The sequence below is a fragment of the Heterodontus francisci genome, chromosome 7, assembly GCF_036365525.1.
Source record: "Heterodontus francisci isolate sHetFra1 chromosome 7, sHetFra1.hap1, whole genome shotgun sequence".
NCBI classification, from domain to species: domain Eukaryota; kingdom Metazoa; phylum Chordata; class Chondrichthyes; order Heterodontiformes; family Heterodontidae; genus Heterodontus; species Heterodontus francisci.
The window spans coordinates 75,880,544-75,904,731 of record NC_090377.1 but is presented as its reverse complement, the minus strand read 5'-3'; the positions used below and the strand labels follow the sequence as shown (position 1 = coordinate 75,904,731).

General features: G+C 43.8%; 1 protein-coding gene across 1 annotated transcript in view; it reads left to right on the top strand.

The window, feature by feature from the left end:
• The window catches only part of chn1 (chimerin 1), a 248,469-nt gene that overhangs the window by 207,169 nt on the left and 17,112 nt on the right, over nucleotides 1–24,188 (top strand). The window contains exons 10-11 of the mRNA XM_068035449.1: nucleotides 11,336–11,509; nucleotides 21,782–21,859. Of these exons, the coding sequence (XP_067891550.1) occupies nucleotides 11,336–11,509; nucleotides 21,782–21,859 (252 nt within the window). The remainder of the gene's footprint in view (nucleotides 1–11,335; nucleotides 11,510–21,781; nucleotides 21,860–24,188) is intronic.

Here is a 24,188-nt window from a genome sequence, read left to right as displayed (position 1 = left end):
CACTGAGCCTTAGCTAGGGAAAATTCATTTAATTCATTCCCTGGGAATCCTAACTTTCCAAAGAAAGTCTCAGACAGGCAGCCCTCATGGTCATCTGCCTGCAGTGCCAATTCAGTCTCCTCTGGGGGAACTGGTTTGATCATGGCCTCACTCATTACACATTCAGAGAAACTGCAGGGGACCGTCTGTTTCTCTGACCTCCTGCGGTCTCTCTTTCACTACCACCTTCATTCCCGCCATATCATTACCTAGGAGCAGGTCAACCCCGTCCACAAGCAAACTAGCGACAATCCCTACGGTCACCGGTCCCGAAACTAGGTCACACTCCAAGTGCACCTGGTGTAAAGGTACAGGCATACACTGCCCTCCAATACCATTCACCACCATTCTGGTGTTCACTACAATCTCTGGGGGAAAGGTCAGGCCTTTTCCCAGTAAAAGGGATCTGGTGGCCCCTGTGTCCCTGAGAATTACTATGGCCTTGCTTGCCGCACTCGAGGGGTATGGGTTACTCTCCCTTCAAACACAAAACCCTGAAAACCATCAGGAATCCTATTAAATTTTCCTACACTTGCAGCCATAAACTTCCTGGGTCTCACTTTTACCGCAGATAAAGCCACAGCTTGTTCTGCTGTGCTTTCCATCAGGGTCCCTTCTCCGTCACTGCGCGGATGTGCTCTGATTAACCCTACAAGTTTTCCCTTTAGTTTCCAGCAGTCAGCTGTTAGATGACCTGCTTTATTACAATGGAAACACACAGGTCTCAGGGTCTCACTCCTACTTACAGCACCTTCCTTTTTAGCTGGAGGAGGGACCCTTGTGTCTACTGCTTTTCTTTCCTCCCAGGATTGCTTGGGCTTCTATCACCTTCCCACCCTTTGTCCTTTTGGGATTTTTGGTGGTGACGAGGAAAGGTTTTTCCTTGGGAAACCGACTTATAAATGAGAGCAAACTCAGCAGCCAGCACTGCAGCTTGCCAGGCTCTGTGAACCTTCTGTTCCTCCACATGTGTCTTTATGGAGAGTGGGAGAGAGTTTTTAAAGTCCTCTAGCAAAATTACTTCTCTAAGATTTTCATAGCTGAGCTGCACTTTAAGAGCCCTCAGCCACTGGTCAAAAGCCAGCTGTTTATTTCTCTCAAATTCCCAGTAAATTTGATCAGCTTGCTTCTTGAGAGTTCTAAACTTCTGGCAATAGGCTTCCGGTACTAACTCATATGCCCCGAGGATAGCATTTTTTGTCAGTTGATAACTGGATGAACTCTCGTCTGGCAACAGGAAATAAACCTCATGGGCTTTTCCAGTTAGCTTAGTTTGTAGTAGGAGTGTCCAAGCCTCAGCTGGCCACTTTAACTGCCTTGCAAGTTTTTCAAAAGACACAAAACAGGCTTCCACATCTCCCTCATTGAATTTTGGGATAAGTTGGGAGAGTTTTAACAATTCTGTACCCAGCCCTGAATTACACTCCTCCATATTGGCCATGCTTTCACTGGGGTTACTCTAACGCCCCCTAGTTAACTCAAGCTGCCTCAGCTCTCTGTGTTCGCATTCTTTCTCTCTCCTGTCTCTCTCTCTCTGTCTTTCCCTGTCTTCTAATTCGAGTTTCCTCTGTTCCAATTGTATCTTTGCTAGCAATACCCTGTTGGAATCTATCTCTCACCCTGTGTCTGCTTCTTCAGATTCAAGGGAAAAATGGTTGGCCACTAGCCTTAGGAGTTCAGACTTCCTAGCCTTGCCACGTATAGTGATCCCACACTGCTCAGCCATTTTCCTCAACTCCTCCATAGATAGTGCTTTTAACTTATCCCAAGTTACTTCACCCTGGCTTGGGGAGCTACTAGCTTCAGTCGCAGACATTAGTATTCTAGCACACACAACCACAAGAAAACTTGTATTGAAATCTTTTCTCTTTTTGATTGTGATCAATTTGGCTTCCACTTCCAATGTTCTCGTTCGTCTGTGGGTCAAATCCAGGATGCTAGCCGCCAGGTTTCTGTTACGACCCGTTGAGGAGGGGTCTAAGGGTTCCCTCTCAGCCTTTGCCTGGTCTAACTAACAGAGTTTAATTTTTAAAAACACCATGTTTTAGCTCCCCCTCTCCGCTGTCCAATGGTAAGGCAAAGAAATCAATTCAGATAGGCTTTCTTAGATTTAAACAAGAAAGGTGGAAGTTTATTAATCTTAAACTCTAATTCGGGTAACGACTACGGATATACGACGTGACCATGCTAGCATGCATACGCGATAAACACACATCCAGATAGAGACAGAAAAGTAGAAGGAATAAAGGGGAAAAGTTTGAGGCAATCTCTGGATTATAGTTACAGTCCTTTAGGTTTAATGTGCAGTCTTTGGTTGCCGATGAGTCTTGCTGTTTTTGGGGCCCAGTGCACGCTTCAACTTGTTTCAATGTAGGAGTCTTTTCTCTCTTGAGGTTTACGTGTTTTCCGTGGGTCCGGTGGCTTGGGAGAAAGCAAGAGAAAGACAGCCAGGAGAGAGGCTTTCTTGTTCCAGCTTCAGTTGCAAACTGCCTTCTCAATTCAAGAGGTCCTGCGCCTAGTTCAAAAGCCTGGATCAGCCAGTCAGTCATGTGACCAGCTGGTTTAACCAGTCCTGTCATTGTGGATTGTATCATCTTAGCAGACCCTGGAATGCGAGCTTCCTTACACCTTCAATGACTGGTGATCAACATCCATTTGGGTTAATTGGACCAGTTCTTTGTCTCCACAAGCACCATCTCTTAGTATGCAAATGTCCTCCAGTCAAAGGTCTGGTGATCTCTTTAACAAGTCATTTCTTCACTCCAGCAACAATTTAAAATCAATGTTCATATTATGAAATTAATATGCCTCATTCTTGGCAGGTGGGTGGTCTGAATGACAATAGAAAGAACTGGAGAAGCTTCATTGTTTTGTTAATTTGCAAGATACATTACATACATGCATTGCCACTTTCTTGACACTTGAAGATGAAAAAGCGTAGCCCCGATATTCACTCAGGAGATGCGAGGGGGGGAGCGGCTTTATGGGTGGGAAATCCCCAAGTTTGTGTTTCCCTGAACGCTGCGGAGCTTCTTTTTAAACAGATTTCCCTCCTGGAAGCCAACCTGATTGCAGCACAAGGACACAGCCCAGGAGCAGGTAGGGTTAGTGGTTGTTGGAGGTAGAGATCACAGGAGTTGGGTGGGGAGGTGGTTGAATCGGGCATGATTGGGAGGGTTGGGGTGAGACCGGTATGGTCGAAGATTGTGGAGGGTTGGATAGTGATCGGGGATGGAGAAATATAGGGTCACGGAGAGAGTCGGAGATCAGGGGTCAGTGGTCACAGGGTTGTTGTTGGGAGGGGGAGATCGTGGCGGTGAGGGCGTGTTTACAAGTAAGCTGTTTGGGCCTGGAATGAAACATCCCTTCTCCTGGCCAACAAGCAGTGCTATAAATGATAAAAGGGCTGAAGGATCGCCCTTCTTGCCCCCTTTTATTTACTGGGTTTCCTGAGGCCCATCAAATCGGCATTTTTTTTTACAAGAGTTTAATATAGAAACCCTGTTGAAATGAAGGCACGCATCCTCCCTAGATGGGTTCAATGACCGATGTGTCTCCTGAGACCAGATTGGTTGCTTATCCCGGCTCTATTAAAACAGGATGTGGGTGCGTTCAAGGGGGATTGGGTTGCTGTTTCATATTTTAAACATTTTAACCTCCTACCCAACCCAAACCCGTACAAGTGTTTATATCATGCTAGTGGGGCCAGGATAAAGGTTATCAACTGCTACAAGGAGTTGTGATTTTGAATTCTAATGGTCTCATGCACCCATTAAATCTATGATTTGCATAGTGAGGAAGAGTAAACATATTCGAGTTTACTGAAGAATGTAACAGTCTTACAAATGCAATATTAAAATTTTACAGAGCTCTGGACAATAAGCTATTTTAGGATTTTTATGCTGCTGGGTTTCTTCAAAATCATAGAAACCCAGTAACAGGTTATTGATCCCATCAAGTCTGCACCAGCCTTTTTTCCATGAATCACTAAATCTAATCCCACTCCAGTTTATATCCACACACCATTAAAAATTTCTCCTTTTCAACCAACTACTTATTTCCATTTTAAATGTATTTACAGGTTCTGCTTCAAGGTAGGTTTGTGGCAGAGTTTCCATATTGCAACCACACTTCATTTTTAAAAAAAAGGTCTTGCATCCCATTTAATTCTTTCTGTGACTATTATCTTAAATCTGAGCTCTCTTGTTAGTATCTTGCCGATCAGTGGAAACAATACATTACTACCGCACTATCGTACTCTTCCTAATCCTAAAGACCTCTATCAGGTCAGTTCTCACCCTTCTTAATTCCAATGAAAAAGAGCTAATTTCTCAGAATTTTCTTCATACCTGATAACATACTAGTGAATCTATCCTTCCGACCATAGGATTCCCCAAAGTACACACAATACTGTAACTGCATTCTAACTGAGATCTTGTACAATTTTGTATTCTGTGCCTCTAATTTAAAAAGGATTCTGTTTGCTGTTTTATGCCTTACCTATATGCACTGCCACCTTTTAATAACCTGTAAATCTGCACACCAAGGTACTTCTGCTGCTCTATTTAAAATCTTACCATTTAAGGCGTATTTCCTTACCATATTCTTCCTTCCAAAATGTAGTACTTCACATTTCTCTACATTAAACTACTTCTGTCATCTAACTGCCATTTCTGCTAGTGTATCTATGTCATTCACCACCATTATCACACTTTGCCAGCACCCACCAACATCACCCTCCCCACCCCCCACCAATTTAGTGTCAACAGCAAATGCCAATGCTGTTAACCTCAATTGATAAGTCAGGACCATATTTATATACAGGAACATAGGAAATAAGAACAGGAGTAGGCCATTCAGCCAATCAAGCCTGCTCCACCATTCAACTAGATCACGGCTGATCGTCTACCTCAACGCCATTTTCCCACACTAGCCCATATCCCTTGATATCTTTAATATCTAGAAATCTATCGATCTCTGTCTTGAATATACTCAATGACTGAGCTTCCACAGCCCTCTGGGGTAGAGAATTCCTCCTCATTTCAGTTTTAAATGGTCTACCTCTTATTCTGAGACTGCGTCCCCTGGTTCTAGATGGTCAAGAACAGCATCCCCAACACCATTAACCATATAATTCCAGTCCATAAAACTTCCATTTACTCCCATGCTTTGCTTTCCGCTGTCCAACCACCTCTTTATCCATGTATAGAGTGAACCGGCTGACTAGCTGACATGTGCATTGACACCTGCTGGAGCCTGGAACAGCCCAGTGGCAAAAACATTTAGTCTGTTGTGACCTTGACAACCACAGACAACCTCTTGATCTATGCTACAGTTTGGCTGCAGCAAGTGGAACAGGGCAGTGACAGACTCGTGACTGAACTGAAGACTCCTAATGGATTAGTCCTCACTGAAAATGAGGCACATTATTAAATTTCTGCACACCCACTAGTGCGGATATTGGTGCTTTTGTGCAGATTCCTCCTCTCCTGTTATTCCTGCTGCTCATGTTCCTCTTCCTCCTGCACCACCCAGCTTGGAGTTGCAAATTTGACTCCCATGCTGAAGAGGACTCACTTGTTTGAATCTGAAAAGATGAAAAAATGCAAAGAAATCCTCTCGCCTTCAAAATATACAGCTCTGCAATAACACATGAGTGTTCCTTTAAATATCCATGATTTACTTCTTCTACCGCTCACTTTCCTGAATGGGTCCTTCACTGAGCAGTTATCCTGACTTTTCCAGTCAAAATTATCAACAAGATCCTATCTATATGATAGGACCAACCTGATATGGGCAGACACCTGGACGACTCATGTCATTGCAGTGGGGACAATATGCACGAGATCAAGGAGGTAAGTACAGCACTGCCATTTGCACTCTTAATGCTCTGCAGCACTAGGCGAAGCAAGTGAAAATAAGCCCAACCAACCCCCACCTCCCATCGCAAAAAGAGGACTGCAACCACAAAATTAAAGCATTTTATTTCAGATGTTGACAAACAATTATTGATGTTTACTGTAGCCATTAACTTTTTTTAAATTAATTAGTGGGATGTGGGTGTTGCTGGCTAGGCCAGCATTTGTTGCTCATCCCTAATTGCCCCTGAGAAGGTGGTGGTGAGCTGCCTTCTTGAACTGTTGCAGTGCTTGGGTTGTAGGTGCACCCACAGTGTTGATAGGAAGAGAGTTCCAGGATTTTGACCCAATGACAGTGAAGGAACAGCAATATAGTTCCAAGTCATGATGGCATGTGGCTTGGAAGGGTGGTGGTGTTCCTATGCATCTGCAGCCCCTGTCCTTCTAGGTGGTAGAGGCTGTGGGTTTGGAAGGTGCTGTCGAAGGAGCCTTGGTGAGTTGCTGCAGTGCATTTTGTGTATGGTACATACTGCTGCCACTGTGCATCGGTGGTGGAGGGAGTGAATGTTGAGGGTGGTGGAAGGGGTGTCAATGAAGCGGGCAGCTTTGTTCTGGATGGTGTCGAGCATCTTGAGTGCTTTTGGAGCTGCACCCATCCAGGCAAGTGGAGCGTATTCCATCACACTCCTGACTTGTGTCTTATAGATGGTGAACAGTCAATGGGGAGTCAGGAGGTGAGTTACTCGCTGCAGAGTTGCCAGCCCCTGACCTGCTCTTGTAGCCACGGTATTTATATGGCTACTCTAGTTCAATTTCTGGTCAATGGTAACCCCCAGGATGTTGATAGTGGGGTATTTGGCGATGGGAATGCCCTTCGAATGTCAAGGGGAGATGGTTAGATTCTCTCTTATTTGAGATGATCATTGCCTGTCACGAATGTTATATGCCACTTATCAGCCCAAGCCTGAATGTTGTCCAGGTCTTCCTACATCTGGACACGGGCTGCTTCAGTATCTGAGGAGTCGCGAATGCTGCTGAACATTGTGCAATTATCAGCAAACATATCCACTTCTGACTTTATGATGGAGGGAAGATCATTGATGAAGCAGCTGAAGATGGTTGGGCCTAGGACACTACCCTGAGGAACTCTTGCAGTGATGTCCTGGGACTGAGATGATGACCTCCAACAACCACAACCATCTTCCTTTGTGCTAGGTATGCCTCCAACCAGCGGAGAGATTTCCCCCAATTCCCATTGACTCCAGTTTTGCTAGCGCTTCTTGAAGCCGTACTCGATCAAATGCTGCCTTGATGTCAAGGGCAGTCATTTTCACCTCACCTCTGGAGTTCAGTTCTTTTGTCCATGTTTGGACCAAGACTTTAATGAGGTCAGGAGCTGAGTGGCCCTGGCGGAACCCAAACTGAGCGTCACTGAGCAGGTTATTGTTGAGCAAGTGCTGCTTGATAGCACTGTCGACAACCCCTTACATCACTTTCCTGATGATTGAGAGGAGACTGATAGGATGGTAATTGGCCAGGTTGGATTTGTCCTGCTTTTTGTACACAGGACATACCTGGGCAATTTTCCAGATTGCCAGGTAGATACCAGTGTTGTAGTTGTACTGGAACAGCTTGGCTTGTGCGCAGCTAGTTCTGGAGCACAAGACTTCAGTACTGTTGCCGGAATGTTGTCAGGGCCCATAGCCTTTGCAGTATCCAGTGCTTTCAGCCATTTCTTGATATCACGTGGAGTGAATCAAATTTGCTGAAGACTGGCAGCTGTGATGCTGGGGACTTCAGGAGGTGGCCGAGATGGATCATCCACCAGCATTTCTGGCTAAAAATGGATGCAAGTGCTTCAGCCTTGTCTTTTGCACTTATGTGCTGGGCTCCCCCATCGTTGAGGATAGGAATATTTGTGGCGCCACCTCCTTCTGTCAGTTGTTTTAATTGTCCACCACCATTCATGACTGGATGTGGCAGGATGACAGAGCTAAGATCTGATTCACTGATTGTGGGATTACTTAGCCCTGTCTATTGCATGCTGCTTCCGCTGTTTGGCATGCAAGTAGTCCTGTGTTGTAGCTTCACTTAGGCAACTCATTTTTAGGTATGCCTGGTGCTGCTCCTGGGATGCCCTCCTGCACTCTTCATTGAACCAGGGTAGGTCCCCAGGATTGATGGTAATGGTAGAGTGGAGGATATGCTGGGCCATGAGGTTACACATTGTGGTTGACTACAATTCTGCTGCTGCAGATGGCCCACAGTGCCTCCTGGATGCCCAGTTTTGAGTTGCTATATCTGTTCGAAATCTATCCCATTTAGCATGGTGGTAGTGCCACACAATGGGTATCCTCAATGTGAAGATGGGACTTCATCTCCACAAGGACTGTGCGGTGGTCACTCCTACCAATGCTGTCATGGACAAATGCATTAGCAATGGGTAGATTGGTAAGGATGAAGTAGAGTAGATTTTTCCCTCTTGTTCGTTCCCTCACCACCTGAAGCAGGCCCAGTCTAGCAACTGTGTCCTTTAGGACTCGGTCAGCTCAGTCAGTAGTGGTGCTGCCAAGCCACTCTTGGTGATGGACATTGAAGTCCCCCAACCAGAGTACATTTTGTGCCCTTGCCATCCTCAGTGCTTCTTCCAATTGGTGTTCAACATTGTTATGAAAGTGCTTCCATTATTTTTAATATTTATTTTTGAGGACTTATGTTAAAACTGAGAAGATTCCATGGATTTCTTTTTACTAAGTTCACCGACAGGACAAGATGTTGTTTGAAAGCCACCTGTGCTGGAGGCCACCTGTGATTTAGGCTCAGAAGACAGCAGAACCCTTGGTGGCTTGGGGAAAAATGGTTACAGAGAAGCCACATTGTCAAGGTTTATGGAGGTCAGGCGTCGACTCTGTTTGGGGTTTGGACATTGTTTTCAGTTAGTTGTGGTGTGAATTGTTTGAAGACAGTTGGTGTTTTGCTAACAAGCAAAAAAGAAACCAGCTAGCTCACCACCTTCTCTACCTTTTTGAAGAAATCCTGCCAAGATTCAGCGTGGAAGAGCAAAAAATCCCTGGTGCCGTATAGCTCCTGGGGAGCTGAAAAAAAAATCCTGCAATTCAAGAGTCTGCTGGCAGAAAAACCTTGATACCACATTTCTCCTAGAAAGCCTACTCGAATAATTCTCGACATCTCCACAATGGAATCCTTCTGAAACTAACAAAGAACAGTACAGCACAGGAACAGGCCATTCGGCCCTCCAAGCCTACGCCGATCTTGATGCCTGCCTAAACTAAAACCTTCTGCACTTCCAGGGACCGTATTCTTCTATTCCCATCCTATTCATGTATTTGTCAAGATGCCTCTTAAACATCGCTATCGTACCTGCTTCCACCACCTCCCCTGGCAGCAAGTTCCAGGCACTCACCACCCTCTGTCTAAAGAACTTGCCTCACACATCCCCTCTAAACTTTGCCCCTCGCACCTTAAACCTATGTCCCCTAGTAACTGACTCTTCCATCCTGGGAAAAAGCTTCTGACTATCCACTCTGTCCATGCCACTCATAACTTTGTAAACCTCTATCATGTCGCCCCCTCCACCTCCGTTGTTCCAGTGAAAACAATCCGAGTTTATCCAACCTCTCCTCATAGCTAATGCCCTCCAGACCAGGCAACATCCTGGTAAACCTCTTCTGTACCCTCTCCAAAGCCTCCACGTCCTTCTGGTAGTGTGGCGACCAGAATTGCACGCAATATTCTAAGTGTAGCCTAAATAAGGCTCTGTACAGCTGCAGCATGACTTGCCAATTTTTATACTCTATGCCCCGACCGATGAAGGCAAGCATGCCGTATGCCTTCTTGACTACCTTATCCACCTGCGTTGCCACTTTCAGTGACCTGTGGACCTGTATGCCCAGATCTCTCTGCCTGTCAATACTCCTAAGGGTTCTGCCATTTACTGTAAACTTCTCACCTGCATTAGATCTTCCAAAATGCATTACCTCACATTTGTCTGGATTAAACTCCATCTGCCATTTCTCCGCCCAAGTCTCCAACCGATCTATATCCTGCTGTATCCTCTGACAATCCTCATCACTATCAGCAACTCCACCAACCTTTGTGTCGTCTGCAAACTTACTAATCAGACCAGCTACATTTTCCTCCAAATCATTTATATATACTACATTTATATATACTACTAACAGCAGTGATCTGTCTCCGTATACCCTGATGCCAGACCAAAAAAGGGACAACTGACTTCCTTCCATATCTTCTTTCTTTTTTCATCACAAATTAGCAAGTATTTGGCCAAAGTAGTTTTTCTTTGGTCTTTTTTTGTAACAGACCTCTGCAGAGTGAATTTCTGTTTTTTTTTTCAGTGTGCCTGAATATAATTAGGGAATTTTTAAAAAGGGAACTTTCATATTTTAATTGGTGTGTTAAGGCTTTGCTTCATTACTGGTTAAGCTTGTTTTATAATAAACTGATAATTTTGTTGTTTATTAAAAAAAACTGGTTGGTGTATTTTATTCTGAGATAAAAATAGAGTATATGATTGGCTGTATCAGTAACCAGGTAAAAACTTAAATAGATGTTGTGACCTGTGGAGAATTGGAACTAGAAAAGACAGTGCAATCCTCCCGCCCCGCTCGTAACAACATGGATAAGGACTGATTCATCAGCTGAGGTGGGGGGGCGGGTGCAGTAGGTAGTAAGCAGTAGGAGGTCTGCTTGACCATGTTTGACCTGATGCCATGAGACTTCATCGGGTCCAGAGTCAATCTTGAGGACCCTCTGCTGACTGTATACCACTGTGCTGCCACCTCAGGTGATGGTGGTGTCTGGGACATTGTCTGCAAGGTATGATTCCATGAATATGACTATGTCAGGCTGTTGCTTGACTGGTCCATAGAACAGCTCTCCCAATTTTGGCACAAGCCACCAGATGTTAGTAAGGAGGACTTTGCACTAACAGGGCTGGGTATGCTGTTGTTGTTTCCAGTGCCTAGGTTGATGCTGGGTGGTCTGTCCGGTTTCATTCCTTTTCTTAGACTTTGTAGTGGTTTGCAATCACAAGTAGGCCAGACCAGGTAAGGATGGCCGATTTCCTTCCCTGGTTTTTACAACATTCGGCAATGGTTTTATGGTCACCATGAGACTAGCTTTTAATTCCAGATTTCTATTCATTGAGTTCAAATTCCACCATCTGCCATGGTGGGATTCAAACCCATCTTTCTGGGGCTGTTGGTTACTAGTTCAGTGATGTTACCACTTTGCCACCACCTCCCCTCTAACTATTAGTGATGAGAAAGCAACCTTTATTTTAACCCTTGACTATGGCTATAGATACACACTCCTTTTTTGAATTGAGTTTTTCATATGGGGGTAATTGTAATTTTTTGATATGACTTAAAAGCATTTCTCTTATTCTGTATTCTTAGATTGTGGCTTGAATGTTCACAAGCAGTGTTCCAAGATGGTTCCAGATGATTGCAAGCCAGACTTGAAGCATGTGAAAAAGGTCTACAGCTGTGATCTGACAACACTGGTTAAAGCACATAACACAAAGAGGCCAATGGTGGTGGATATGTGCATTCGAGAAATTGAAAGTAGAGGTAGGAGCCAACAGTCAATCTTGGATTATAGGAAGTCATTGATAATTTCTATGCTAATCAATTGGAAATGTTTTTAACTGTACTAAAGACATGCTAATTTATGCTAATTTGCACTTTTAGACCAGTTACTACTGATAATTGTATGTCAATTCTGTACATTCCCATCTGTATGCTAAGATATACTTACTGAAACTGAGTAAATGTTAATGGTGGAGTCAATGTTTTCTAATTATTTGCTTCAAGCATAAGTACATTATGCTATGCTTGAAAAGATATGGACCTTGAAATTTATTGACTGCGCTCAAAATGGCAGGCAGCGTGCTTGCATGTGCACGTTCGAAGCCGGACATGCACTGCCCACCATATTGATATAGGCATCAAAAAAGGCATCCAGGGCCCACATCTGAAACAGGCATTAAGCCTTTACATAATATAAAAGCAAAATACTGCGGATGCTGGAAATCTGAAATAAAAACAAGAAACGCTGGAAATACTTAGCAGGTCTGGCAGCATCTGTGGAGAGAGAAGCAGAGTTTATAAACATTGTGTTTATTTTATTTTAGTTGTTCAGTTTGTTTCTTCTGTGCCTACCCACTGTGTTTTTTCATGTTTGTGCTTGTGGCTGTTCAGTTTTCAGTCCATTAAAACCTTATCTGTACTAATGCTTTGTCTTTCAGCACACCATTAACATATTGTTTGCCTTTGCTCCATGACCTTCTAGTCAGCTATTCTGTGACCTTGTCCTATCAACACCTTCTCTTTTGTTATCTCTTGCCCCAGCCCCGCTTTACTTGTTTAAAATCCTTTACATTTCTTATATCTGCCAGTTCTGAAGAAGGGTCACTGACCTGAAACATTAACTCTGCTTCTCTCTCCACAGATGCTGCCAGACCTGCTGAGTATTTCCAGCATTTCTTGTTTTTATTATTAAGCCCTTACACATGCATATAAGAAGCCTCACACCTGTTTGATGCCCCCTTTACTGGGCCAGCTGTGTTCAGGAAAAACAGGTCCACATGTGGCCTAACCAACAGTCCTTAAAGGACCACCACCAAGTTTTTAAATACTGAATTTGGATCTGAAAGGTACAGGAGTGCTCCTCCCAGCTCAATATTAAAACTATGGGCAATTGCCGCCTATAACTCGCCTCACCTCCTGATCAGTGCCGCCCTCTCTTTTCCACTTGCAGCTTCCTCCCCCATCCACCCCACCACCCCCACCCGATCACTTAACACTCAGCTTCCAGTTGTGCCCCTCCTTCCTGATTGCTTATCCCTGTCTTTCAAGACTTATCTGAGGTCCACTGCTGGCAACGTAGTGGACCAAAATTGAAATGGTCTTTGCCAGCCAGCTGCCTGGGGATGTCCAGCAGGTGTCTACAGCTCACTGGTCTGATGTAAATGAGGCCTGATCCAATATCGGGTGGGCCTTGGGCCTACCCACTCTGATGCAGCGACATGAACAAATTTTTAGACCATGTTGTTCATACAAAGGTATAAATGATTTTAGACCTTGAACATTATGTAACGATTACCAAACTTATTTAACTTAAAATAGAAAACTGAAATACCTACATAATCTACCTTCTTAAAAATAAGCTGTTGCTGTACTGAGTGTTCATATAAGTCCATAAATTATTTTTAATTTTAGTACACAAAGAGAGCAAGTGTGATTTAATCTCAGAAACATTTTTGTAGTGATGCATTTCTCTGAGGGTAATTATATATGACAGGATCTGAGTATTTGTGTATGAAGAGATAACAGTCTATATATATTCCAAATTGCTTTGCTGCAGATGAGCTCATCTGTCAGTGCACTGCTTTTTCAAATGTACTGACATTCACTCTGTTGCAGCCTGAGGAAAGACACATTTCTTGTTGTTCCACTGAGGATCATATTGTTGCATGCTAGGAAATTCTCCACAATGTATATGCTTGGACCTCAGCATCCTGTAAAGTGCGGGTCAAGGCGTGATTGATAACTTGCCTCAGCTGACAGAGTCATCAGTCAGAGCAAAATATCGCCTTCCAAATGTAGTCTTTCGAGAGAGGTTGAGCACCTGTGTAGAAATGATATTAAGGGTAAACTACACAAAAGGATGAAAAGAAAAAGAACTTGCATTTAAGTAGTGCCTTTCACAACCACAGTGAAGTGGTTTTGAAGTGTAGTAAAATAAAATTATATAGAAAATTTAATTATGTTATTGTGAATATTTTTTTAAGATACCTTGGGGTGCAAGTACATAGTTCCCTGAATGTGGCAACACAGATAGACAGGGTGGTGAAGAAGGCGTATGGCATGCTTGACTTCATCGGCCGAGGCATTTTGTAAAGAGTTGGGACGTCATGTTACAGTTGTACATAACGTTGGTTAGGCCGCATTTGGAGTACTGTGTGCAGTTCTGGTCGCCGCACTACAGGAAAGATGTGATTAAGCTAGAGAGGGTGCAGAAAAGATTCACAAGGATGTTGCCTGGTTTGGAGGGCTTGAGTTATAAAGAGAGATTGGATGGGCTGGGTCTGTTTTCCCTGGAGCGAAGCAGGCTGAGAAGGGGACATGATAGAGGTATATAAAATTGTGAGAGGCATAGATAAGGTAGATAGCCAGAGTCTGTTTCCCATGGTGGGGGTGACTAAAACTAGAGGGCATAGATTTAAGGTGAGAGGGAGGAGGTTTAAAGGGGATCAAAGGGGTAAATTTTTCACACAAAGAATAATGGGTATCTGGAACGAACCGCCTGAGGAGGTGGTGGAGGCAGGAACAGTAAGAGGCATCTGGACAGGTACTTGAATGAGCAAGGCATAGAGGGATATGGAATTAATGCAGGCCGGTGGGATTAGTATAGATAGGCATTATGGTCGGCATGGACACGGTGGCTGAAGGGCCTGTTTCTATGCTGTACGACTCTATGACTCTATACCTTACTTTTGGGCTTGTGGAAGAAAAATGGTGAATGAAAGGTTTATGAAAAATAATTTTAAAAGATTTGATTGGCTCTGCTTTTTCACTGGTAAATTTTCATCACAGTTATTGGCCGGAATTTTACGCCGCCCCAGCGGGTTGGATGGTGGCGTGGGGGTGGCAAAAAATTGAGTGGCAGGCTCCAGGAGGCCTAATCGCCCCGATTACGCCTCCGACCAAGTTCACGGAAGTCCGGCGGGGGGGGGGGTGAGAAGCCGCCCGCCCGCCCAAGGCCAATCAAGACCCTTAAGTGGCCACTTAAGGGCCCTCGCCCGCCTGCACGGGTATTTTACCCGTGGCATGCGGGTGTGCCGGGGACGTGAAAGGCCACCCAGCTATAGCTGTCAGCCTTTCCGCACCCCGGGGGGTGTCCACAGCGTGCCCGATTGAGGACCGCCCCCGCCTACCAACCCAACCCCGGGATCCAAGACGCCCCCCTCCTCCCAAACGACCACCCTAGCCTCACCAGGGCATGACCGATTCCCCTGGTGAGGCTGCCCAAACTTACCTTCTGTCCCAGTTGCATTGCATCCTCCTCAGTCGGCTGGCCCGGTGATTGGCCGACAACTCACTGAGGCGGGACCTCCTTCCTCAAGTGGGTGGAAGTCCCGCCTCGGGCCAATTGAAGCCTGGGGATCTGTAAAAAACGGGACGGATCCCCAAGCTGGGCGGGAGCGGGATCGGCACCGATATTTACATCGGAGTCCAGCTCCCATCCGCCCAGCGTAATATTCCGGCCATAGATTTGAGATTTGTTGCAGTCAAAAGGATTTCAAACAAAATTGAGCTGGTTTCATTTTTATTGGTAGATCATCTCTGGTACTCTTAGTTACTTTTACAAATTTAAAATTTGAGCCAGTTAAGCAATTTGCATGAGAAAGTATGTTGTTGGCATCCTTCCATCTACGAAAGGTGATGGACACGCATTTAGGTGGGGTGTCTTCTCTTGGTGCACATTTGCTGATGGCTGTGAAGGCCAGTCCTTAAGAGGCAGGTTCTGCTACAAATGGTACATGTGAAGCTGCCAAGTGATGCTGTTAGTTGTTGTTTTCAGCATTATTGCCAGTTGCCAAGCTGCTGTAGCTACTGGTCGTCATGGTAGTGCACACCAGTCCATAGGATTTCCCTCTTTTAACAGCAGTTGACTCGCAAGTGGGATTGTCAACATTTAGGGCCTTCATGTTAAGCTTGCAAACATCCTGGAAGCAGAGCTTTGGGTACCCCACTGGCCGTCAGGCCCCAGCTACCTTACCATTGAGAAGGTCCTTGGGTATGTGACCATCTTTCATCCTGCGGACATGTCCGATCCACGTAAGCAGCCTTTGTTTGGTTAATGCTAACACACTTGGGAGCTCTGTCTTTGAGAGGACTGCAGCATTTGTGATTTTGCCCTGCCAGGATATACCCATAATGCACTGCAGATGGCTAAGATGGAAATTAGTAATCTTCTTTTCCTGGTAGCTGTAAGTCGTCAATATTTCACAGCCATTCAACAAGGTGCTGAGAACAAAGACTCATAAACCATCAGCTTGTTCCTAAGGGTCAGCTTGGTGTTATCCCATGTGCGTTTCGCAAGTCGGCCAAAGGTGGTAACTGCTTTCCCTATGCGTGTATGTAGCTCTGCATCAAGAGACTGGTTTTCTGTCACCATGGACCCAAGGTAGCAGAATTTGCTAACCACTTCTAGTGGGGTGTTATTTAGTGTGATCAGGGCAGAGATGCAACACCTTGTCCCTTGACCACCTTGTCCCTTGCTTGAAAGTAGGCTCTGTTCCACAGGAGATGTGTGACGCCAAAATCATCACACTATACAAAAACAAAGGTGACAGACTAAAGGGGCATCTCACTCCTGAGCGTCACGGGAAGGCCTCTGCTAAGGTCATACTTAAAAGACTCCATTTACTCACAGATCAAGTGTACCCGGAAGCGCAGTGCGGTTTCCATGCCAGCAAATCTACTGTGGATATGACCTTTTCCATATGCCAGCTACAAGAACAGAGTATACCCCTTTACCTTACTTTCGTCGATCTCACTAGGGCATTTGAAAACAAAAGCAGAGCAGGGCTCTACAGGATTTTGGGAAATATTGGCTGTCCACCGAAGCTCCTCAGTCTCATCCACTCCTTCCATGACAACATGCACTGCAAAGTACAGTTTGATGGCTCCACTTCCAACAGTCGCGGAGTGAAGAATGGAGTGAAACAGGGTTGTGTCCTCGCCCCCACTCTGTTTGGCATCTTCTTCTCCATTCTCCTGACCTTCGCCTTCCCTGTAGATATGGAAGGAGTCTGCTTTCACACTAGGTCAGACAGAAAGCTCTACAATCTATCCAGGCTAAAAGCAAAGACAAAAACACTCACGTCCTGATCAGAGAACTCCTCTTCACTGATGATATTACGCTAGGTGCTCACACAGAAACTCAGCTACAAAGACTCGTGGACTGTCTCTCTCTGCCTGTAACTTGTTTTTCTTGACTATGAGCATCAAGAAAATGTGATGACAGACAGTAAATGTATACAGTCATTCCATTTTTATATAATAATTCTGTCCTGGTATTCATGGTGAGTTAGAGATACTTTGTTTTATGCTATGTAACATACAGTATTTTATCAGGGCCATTGATTTTCAGTGATTGAAATAAAGAACTTGTATTTATATAGTACCTTTCAAAGCCTCAGGATGTCCCAAAGCAAGTTTCAGCCAATGAAATACATTTAAAGTGTAGTTAATGTTGTAATGTAGGAAAAGCAGCAGCCAATTTGTGCACAGCAAGGTCTCACAACCAGCTATGAGATAATGACCAGGAATTTCCAAAGCTCCTGACATCGGGCTTCATTGCAGTGGGGCTGGGGGGTGGGGGGGGCGTTCCCGGAAGATTGCTCCTGCAGCAGCCCATGGAACCCGACGCCAGGAGGGACGATCTCGGCGGCAGCAAGGCTCCTTGACGGCCACCCCCTGTCACTGGGCGACGGGACCCAGATTAAAATCTTCAAATTAGCAGAATGCATACATTTAAATAAAATTGACTCCTGTCTTACCGTCGGGCCGCGGTCGCCGGAGCAGCGGCCAACACTCACGAGCCTTCACTTTCCCATCTGGGGCAAGCAGGCGCTGCTGTGATGGGGAAGGGGGTTCTTAAGATTTTTAGTGCAGGTGGGGAAACTAGGTCAAATTTACATCATTAGAGTAGGGGATGGTGGGAAGGGTGACCTGTGCACTTTGTTCAGTTTGCGGAGGGAGAGGTCAAGTGTGGAAGGTAAGTGCTTTGTGGGGGAGAGGGAAAATAATGAATTTTATTATTATTGGAGGGGTGGGAAAGAGGCAGCAAATTTTTAATCAGTACAGTGGGGGGAGTATAACTTTAAAAATTTAAAATAGCCGGCAGGGCTTTAAAGATGGCGCCATTGCCGGTGTTGGAGAGCCTGCCCCCTCCACATGATTTGGGGGTGGGGGGGCAGCTCGCCCAGCACATCATGTGGGTTGCCGCAAGGAAGATCACGGCAGCATGGCGGCGCGGGTCGCTATTATTTTTGCCCGCTGCCGCTCCAGTCTCTGGATTGGTGCTTAAACCTTCTGACTCAGAAGCAAGAGTGCTATGCTCTGGCATGGCTGAATAAGTTCTTTTAATTAAAGATTATTATGGGAGTATTAGAGATAATTGCAGGCTTGGATTTTGTGACAATACATATATTTGCATGGAAACTGTAAATCAGTGACCTTGATTGTTATAAAGATACGGGTGGTCAGGCTGATGTAGTATGCAATCATGACAGCATAGGGTTGGTGAAGGAGATTTCTTAAAGACGTGAAATAAGTTGTACTTTAAAGGTCTGTATTTATTTTAATCAGGTTGCTGTTTGAAAACAAATGCCCACCTCTCTGCCTCTCTCTCTGTCTCTCTCTCTCTCTCTCTCTGTCTCACACACACGCACACATGCGCCAGTCAAAGGCGGCACCTACCTCCGCTGTGAATGGACTCTGAGTCGGCCTTGAGAATATGTGAGGTTTTTTTTTAAAGGGTTTTGGCAGCCTGCATTGTATTTTGAATAATACTGGTTTTCCAACTATTGATGAAACCATTTCAACAAATTTTGAAAATGCTTTAGGGCTTGGAAACAAGTTCCCAGCAACAGCTGAGAATTTGGCTGTTGCCAATCTCAGGACAGGCTGAGTTGGGGTTGCAGTAGGGGATGAGAATCTGGTAGCAGTAGAGAAGATGGAACTGGAATTGGACCATGGCCTAATTTTAGAAGTGGCTTGAAGATCGTGGAGTTACTTGGGCTGGGGAGGCTCAAGGATTTCTTGAGGGGCCTGGCAAGAGCACTTCTGCTCCTCCTGGCCCACAGCAGTTTAAAGACAGGCAAAGTTAGAAAACTTACCTGAGCCTATCCAGTCAACTCCTCCCACCATGTTACTGTTTTCAGTGCATGACTCCACTTGCGTGTACCTTAAATTTACATAGCAGCGTCGATGACGTTGTTGGACCACAACTTTTGAATCTTAAGTAGATCCTGGCTTGGTTTTAGAGGGACCCTTGTCCAGGGCCACTGAGGCCAGGAACCTGGTGGCTTGGTAGTGGGATCTTGATTTTTAGGGTTTTAATCCCTCACCCGATCCTTTCCTCCCCGTGGTGAGGGGGCGTGGGGGGGAGAGTCGTTAAAATCGAAGCGTTTGTCTGAGGTAAAAATTAATCATTTACTAATAGTTTAAATCTGGTATTCATAGAATCATTGAATGGTTACAAAAGGCGGCCATTCAGCCCATCGTGTCTGTGCTGGCTCTTTGCAAGAGCAACTCACATAGTCCCATCCCCTGCCCTTTCCCCATAGCCCTGCAATTTTTTTCTTTTCAGTTGATTATCCATTTCCCTTTTGAAAGCCATGATTGAATCTGCCTCCACCACACTGTCAGACAGTGCATTCCAGATCCTAACCACTCACCACGTAAAAAAGTTTTACCTCATGTTACCTTTGGTTCTTTTGCTATTCACCTTAAATCGGTGTCCTCTGGTTCATGACCCTTCTGTCAATGGGAACAGCTTCTCACAATCTACTCTGTCCAGACCCCTCATGATTTTGAACACCTCTATCAAAACTCCTCTCAGCCTTCTCTTCTCTAAGGAGAACAACTCCAGCTTCTCTAATCAGTCCTCATAACTGAAGCCCCTCATCCTTGGAACCATTCTTGTAAATCTTTTCTGCACCCTTACTAATGCTGTCACATGCTTCCCAAAGTGTGGTGCCCAAAATTGGGCACAATACTCCAATTGAGGCCGAAGCAATGCTTTATAAAGGTTCTTCATAACCTTCTTGCTTTTGTACTCTGTATGTCTCTATTTATGAAGCCCAGGATCCCGTATGTCTTATTAACTACTTTCTCAATCTGCCCTGACACCTTCAATGATTTGTGAATATATGCCCACAGGTTCCTCTGCTCCTGCACCCACTTTCAGATTGTATCCTTTATTTTATATTACCTCTTTAGCTGAGGAAAGGCTTTTAAAATTAACTTGGCAACTTGTTTTCAATTGATTTCAAAGAACAAAGTAACAAAAATGTTATTGCATGGGGAAAGGCACACTTGGACTGAAGGAATCATAGTGATGTATCCATGCTTAAACTGTAGCATCCAGAGAATTGTAGGCACAGAGTGAACCACTTGGGCTTTTACAATAATCCAATGATTTGATGGTCCATTTTTACTGTTACCAGCTTTTAATTTTCTGATCTTATGAAATCAGATTCAAATTCGAAAGCTGTCATGGGATTTGAACTCCCACTTGCTAGATTATTAGTCCAGTAACATAACCACTACAATTAATGGAAGGGAGAAAGGTGGAAGGGTTTAAGGAGAGAATTTCAGAGAATAGGGCTTAGATGCTGAAGCCACAGATGCCAACGTTGGGTGTTGGGAGGGGGGTTGTACGAGAGGCCAGAGTCGGAAGAACAGAGAGTTTTGCGGAGGAGTGGGTGTTGTTGGGTTGGAGAAGGTTACTGAGATAGGGGTGGGTAAAGACACGAAGGGATTTAAACATGGCTGTTGGAGAGAAGTGGGTGAAAAAGGAGGATGGGGAGTTGATTGTTGATCTGGGAGAAGAGCAGGAGGCAAGCAGCTGGACGAGGGACAAGCCCTAGAAGCCAAAATACTACCAGTAGAACAGGTTAAGTTTGTGGCTGACTGAAAATCAGGGATCAGGCTTGAAAATAAGCTCAAGAGGAGGATCAGGCCACAGGGCCCAAAGTATTCTTGTTGGGAAGTGGATTTTTATCATTGGCTAGAGCTCAGTATCAGAACCAGAACATGGACAGATTAGTGAAACCAGGATTGTGACTACCAGGGATTTTGGTCTGAAGTGTGTTCAGTGTCGAGGTAAAGGGAAGAATTAGGAGTATAGCATTCCTTGACCAGGCAGGCAGGCTCACTGACAAGGTGATGGCCGTTACACGGTGCAGCAGCGGCTGACAACGTTGCAACAAGACGGGTGATTGGTGGGTGATGTGATCACAAGGAGCTCTTGCTACAGAGCTCACCCATGAGCTCAGCATGATGTGGTTCTCACCCAAAGAGTGTGATATATTGGCATTTTGGGCTTGGGAGACAAAAATGTGGAAGGAATGCAGGCACAATACAGAGACAAAAACAGCCAACAGTTTGGAAGAAGGGTAGACATAAAGCTTGGTGAGGATTCCATATCACATGGGGAAGGGCAGACAGACTGCCTTCAAATGTTTGGAGGCAAGTAGCTCAACAAGACCAAAGCCCTGAGGCTGAAACTCAATGTGAGGAGTGACAGAACTTCGGAAAAATACCCAAAAGGGAGACTTCAGACTAGTGCAAATTATTGCAAAAGTAATTTCAATTTACACTTGCACATTTGGCCATCCCTTTAATTTCCTCCATCAGTGTGGCTGACACCACTGGAGTCTCAGGCCTTTAGGCTGTGCTAAAGCAACACCTGGTTGTTCAAGCCTGCAAGTGCAAGCATACTCAAACTCAGTGTAAAATAGTAGCTTTTATGCAATCAGCTAGGGTGTTACTACAGGTAAGTATTACTAACATTAGCTAAAATTTAACATTTTAAACCCTTATCGCAGTATCCCCTACGGGTGTTGCAAGTAAATTGAACATAAAACTGCCATAAAGACAGTTGTTATTGGGCTTTCAATGCTCTTTGAAATGGAATGTGTTGATCTATGTATTTTTAATATGTAAGATATAGTAACTTTGGAGTAAGTTTTTAAATGTTATTGTATTGCCTGTTTCATAATGTTCTGGAGAACTCTTTTTTAATTAAAGTTCTATGTTCTGTAGGTCTAATGTCTGAAGGTTTGTACAGAATATCAGGGTTTAGTGATCTAATTGAAGATGTCAAACTGGCATTTGACAGAGGTATGTCCAGTTTCATTTTTAGCATTTTTAAACAACTAACACTACAGTATTCACAACAAGCAGATGGATACTATTACCTTGACTACTTTCTAGATGTTTCACTTTTCAAGATAACCACATGAATTTAGTTATGTCAAAGTCTAGTCAGAGAAAATGAAAGATTTCAGATTTGTTATGTTCTGCAGCAGTTGAAAGTTAAAATAAAGATACCTAACATCAGTCCTCCAGCTTCCTAAGCTAAACCAATGGAAAAACTACAAATTATTATGTCAATTTGATTACCATGTGAATCCAGGCATACAGTGAGTTACAACAGCAGCTGGATGAAAACAGTAGTAAATCTATTTTAATTAGTTGTTCGAAGGATAGATTCTAGCTTTCGAAGAAGTTAAGCATTTCGCCTTGCACGACAGTAATATTAGTTAATTTCTGCAGTTTTTTAATTGACTTATTTTCTCATTAGATAGTATTAGAAAGAGGAACCCAAAATCATTGTAATCCCTACTTTTCCCCCAAGTAGTATTAGTGTTTGTGAAATGCTTTAAACCTACTGCGACTTTAAAAGTCAACCAAAAAAGAAGCCTATCCTTTTAAAGGGGACTTAAAAATCAGATTCTGTTATTTTTCTTAAGGCTGTAGCACATTAGCATTTCTAATCAAAAGCAAAAACCCTATTAAAGCTGCAAAATAGTTTGTTTAGAAGGGCAGTTTGCTCAGTTTTACAAAGTCACCTCTTTCAATACTTTTGTCCTAAACAAAATTTTCTCTGCTGTTATGAAAGAGTTGGTGCTGTATCATAGAAAGAAATGCTGTTTGCAACACTGCAGGTTTTCACTGTCTTTGGGAGAGTGCAGAAGGGAGATTATTGCTTTTCTTGCCTGCTTTATATTACAGTGTCACATTGTGGACGTCCTACCCAAAATGTATCTTACCTTGTTCATGGAATGTATACAGGATAGTTTTCTAGATCAGTATGTTGAGGAACCAACCAGGGAACAGGCTATTTTAGATCGAGTATTGCACAATGAGAAAGGGTTATCTATTGACCTTGTAGCAAAGGAGCTTCTATGGAAGAGTGATCATAATATCTTAGAATTTTGTATTGAGTTTGAAAGTGATTTCGTTAAGTCGGAAAATAGGGTCTTAAATCTGAACATTGTTGGTATGAGGGGCAACATGGTTATGATAGATTAGGAAACTACATGAAAAGATATGACAGTAGGTAAGCAACAGCAAACATTTAAAGAATTAATTCATAATTTGCAACAAATATGCATTCCCTAAAGGAATTAAAAAACCCCAGGGAAAAGTGGTCCAACTGTGGCTAACAAGAGAAGTTAAAGATATTATTAAATTAAAGGAAGAGGCTTATAATGTTGCCAAAAAGTGTAGTAAACCTTAGGATTGGGAGGATTTTAGAATTCAGCAAAAGATGCCCAAGAAATTAATAGATAAAAGGGAATATGAAAGTAAACTAGCAAGAGACATAAAAACAGATCACAGAAGTTTCTATAGGTATGTAAAAAGGAAGAAATTAATGAAAGTAAATGGGGGCCCATTAGAGGCAGAGACAGGAGAAATTATAATGAGGAATAAGGAAATGTCAGAGACATTAAACAAATACTTTGTATCTGTCTTCATGGTAGCATACACAAAAGGTTTCTAGAAACTGTGGTGAAGCAAGATTTTAAGGAAAATGAAGAACTTAAAGAAATTAGTAAAGATATAGTACTGGACAAATTAATGGATCTTAAAGTCAACAAATCTTCTGGACCTGATGACCTGTATGCTAGGGTTTTAAAAGAGCTAGCTAAAGAGAAAGTGAATGCATTGGTTTTGGTAGAAAATGTAACTGCACTGTTCAAGAAAGGATGGAGAGAGAAAACAGGGAACTATAGACCAGTTGACCTGACATTAGTAATAGGAAAATGCCAGAATATATTAGAGGGACATGGTAATAGGGCACTAAGAAAATAATAACATGATTAGGCAGTGCGAACATGGATTTATGAAAGGTAAATCATGTTTGACAGATCTGTTAGGACTTTTTTGAGGTTGTATCCGGTACAGTGGGTAAAGGGAACCAGTGAATGTGGTGTATTTCGATTTTCAAAAAGCGTTCAATGAAGTGCCACACAAGAGATTATTACACAAAATCAGGGCTCATGGGATTGGGGTAATATATTAGCCAGGATTGAGAACTGGTTAACAGACAGAAAATGAAGAGTAGGAATAAACAGGCCATTTTCAGGTTGGCAGGCTATCACTAGTGGGGTAAAAACAAGAAATGCTGGAAATACTCAGCAGGTCTGGCAACATCTGTGGAGAG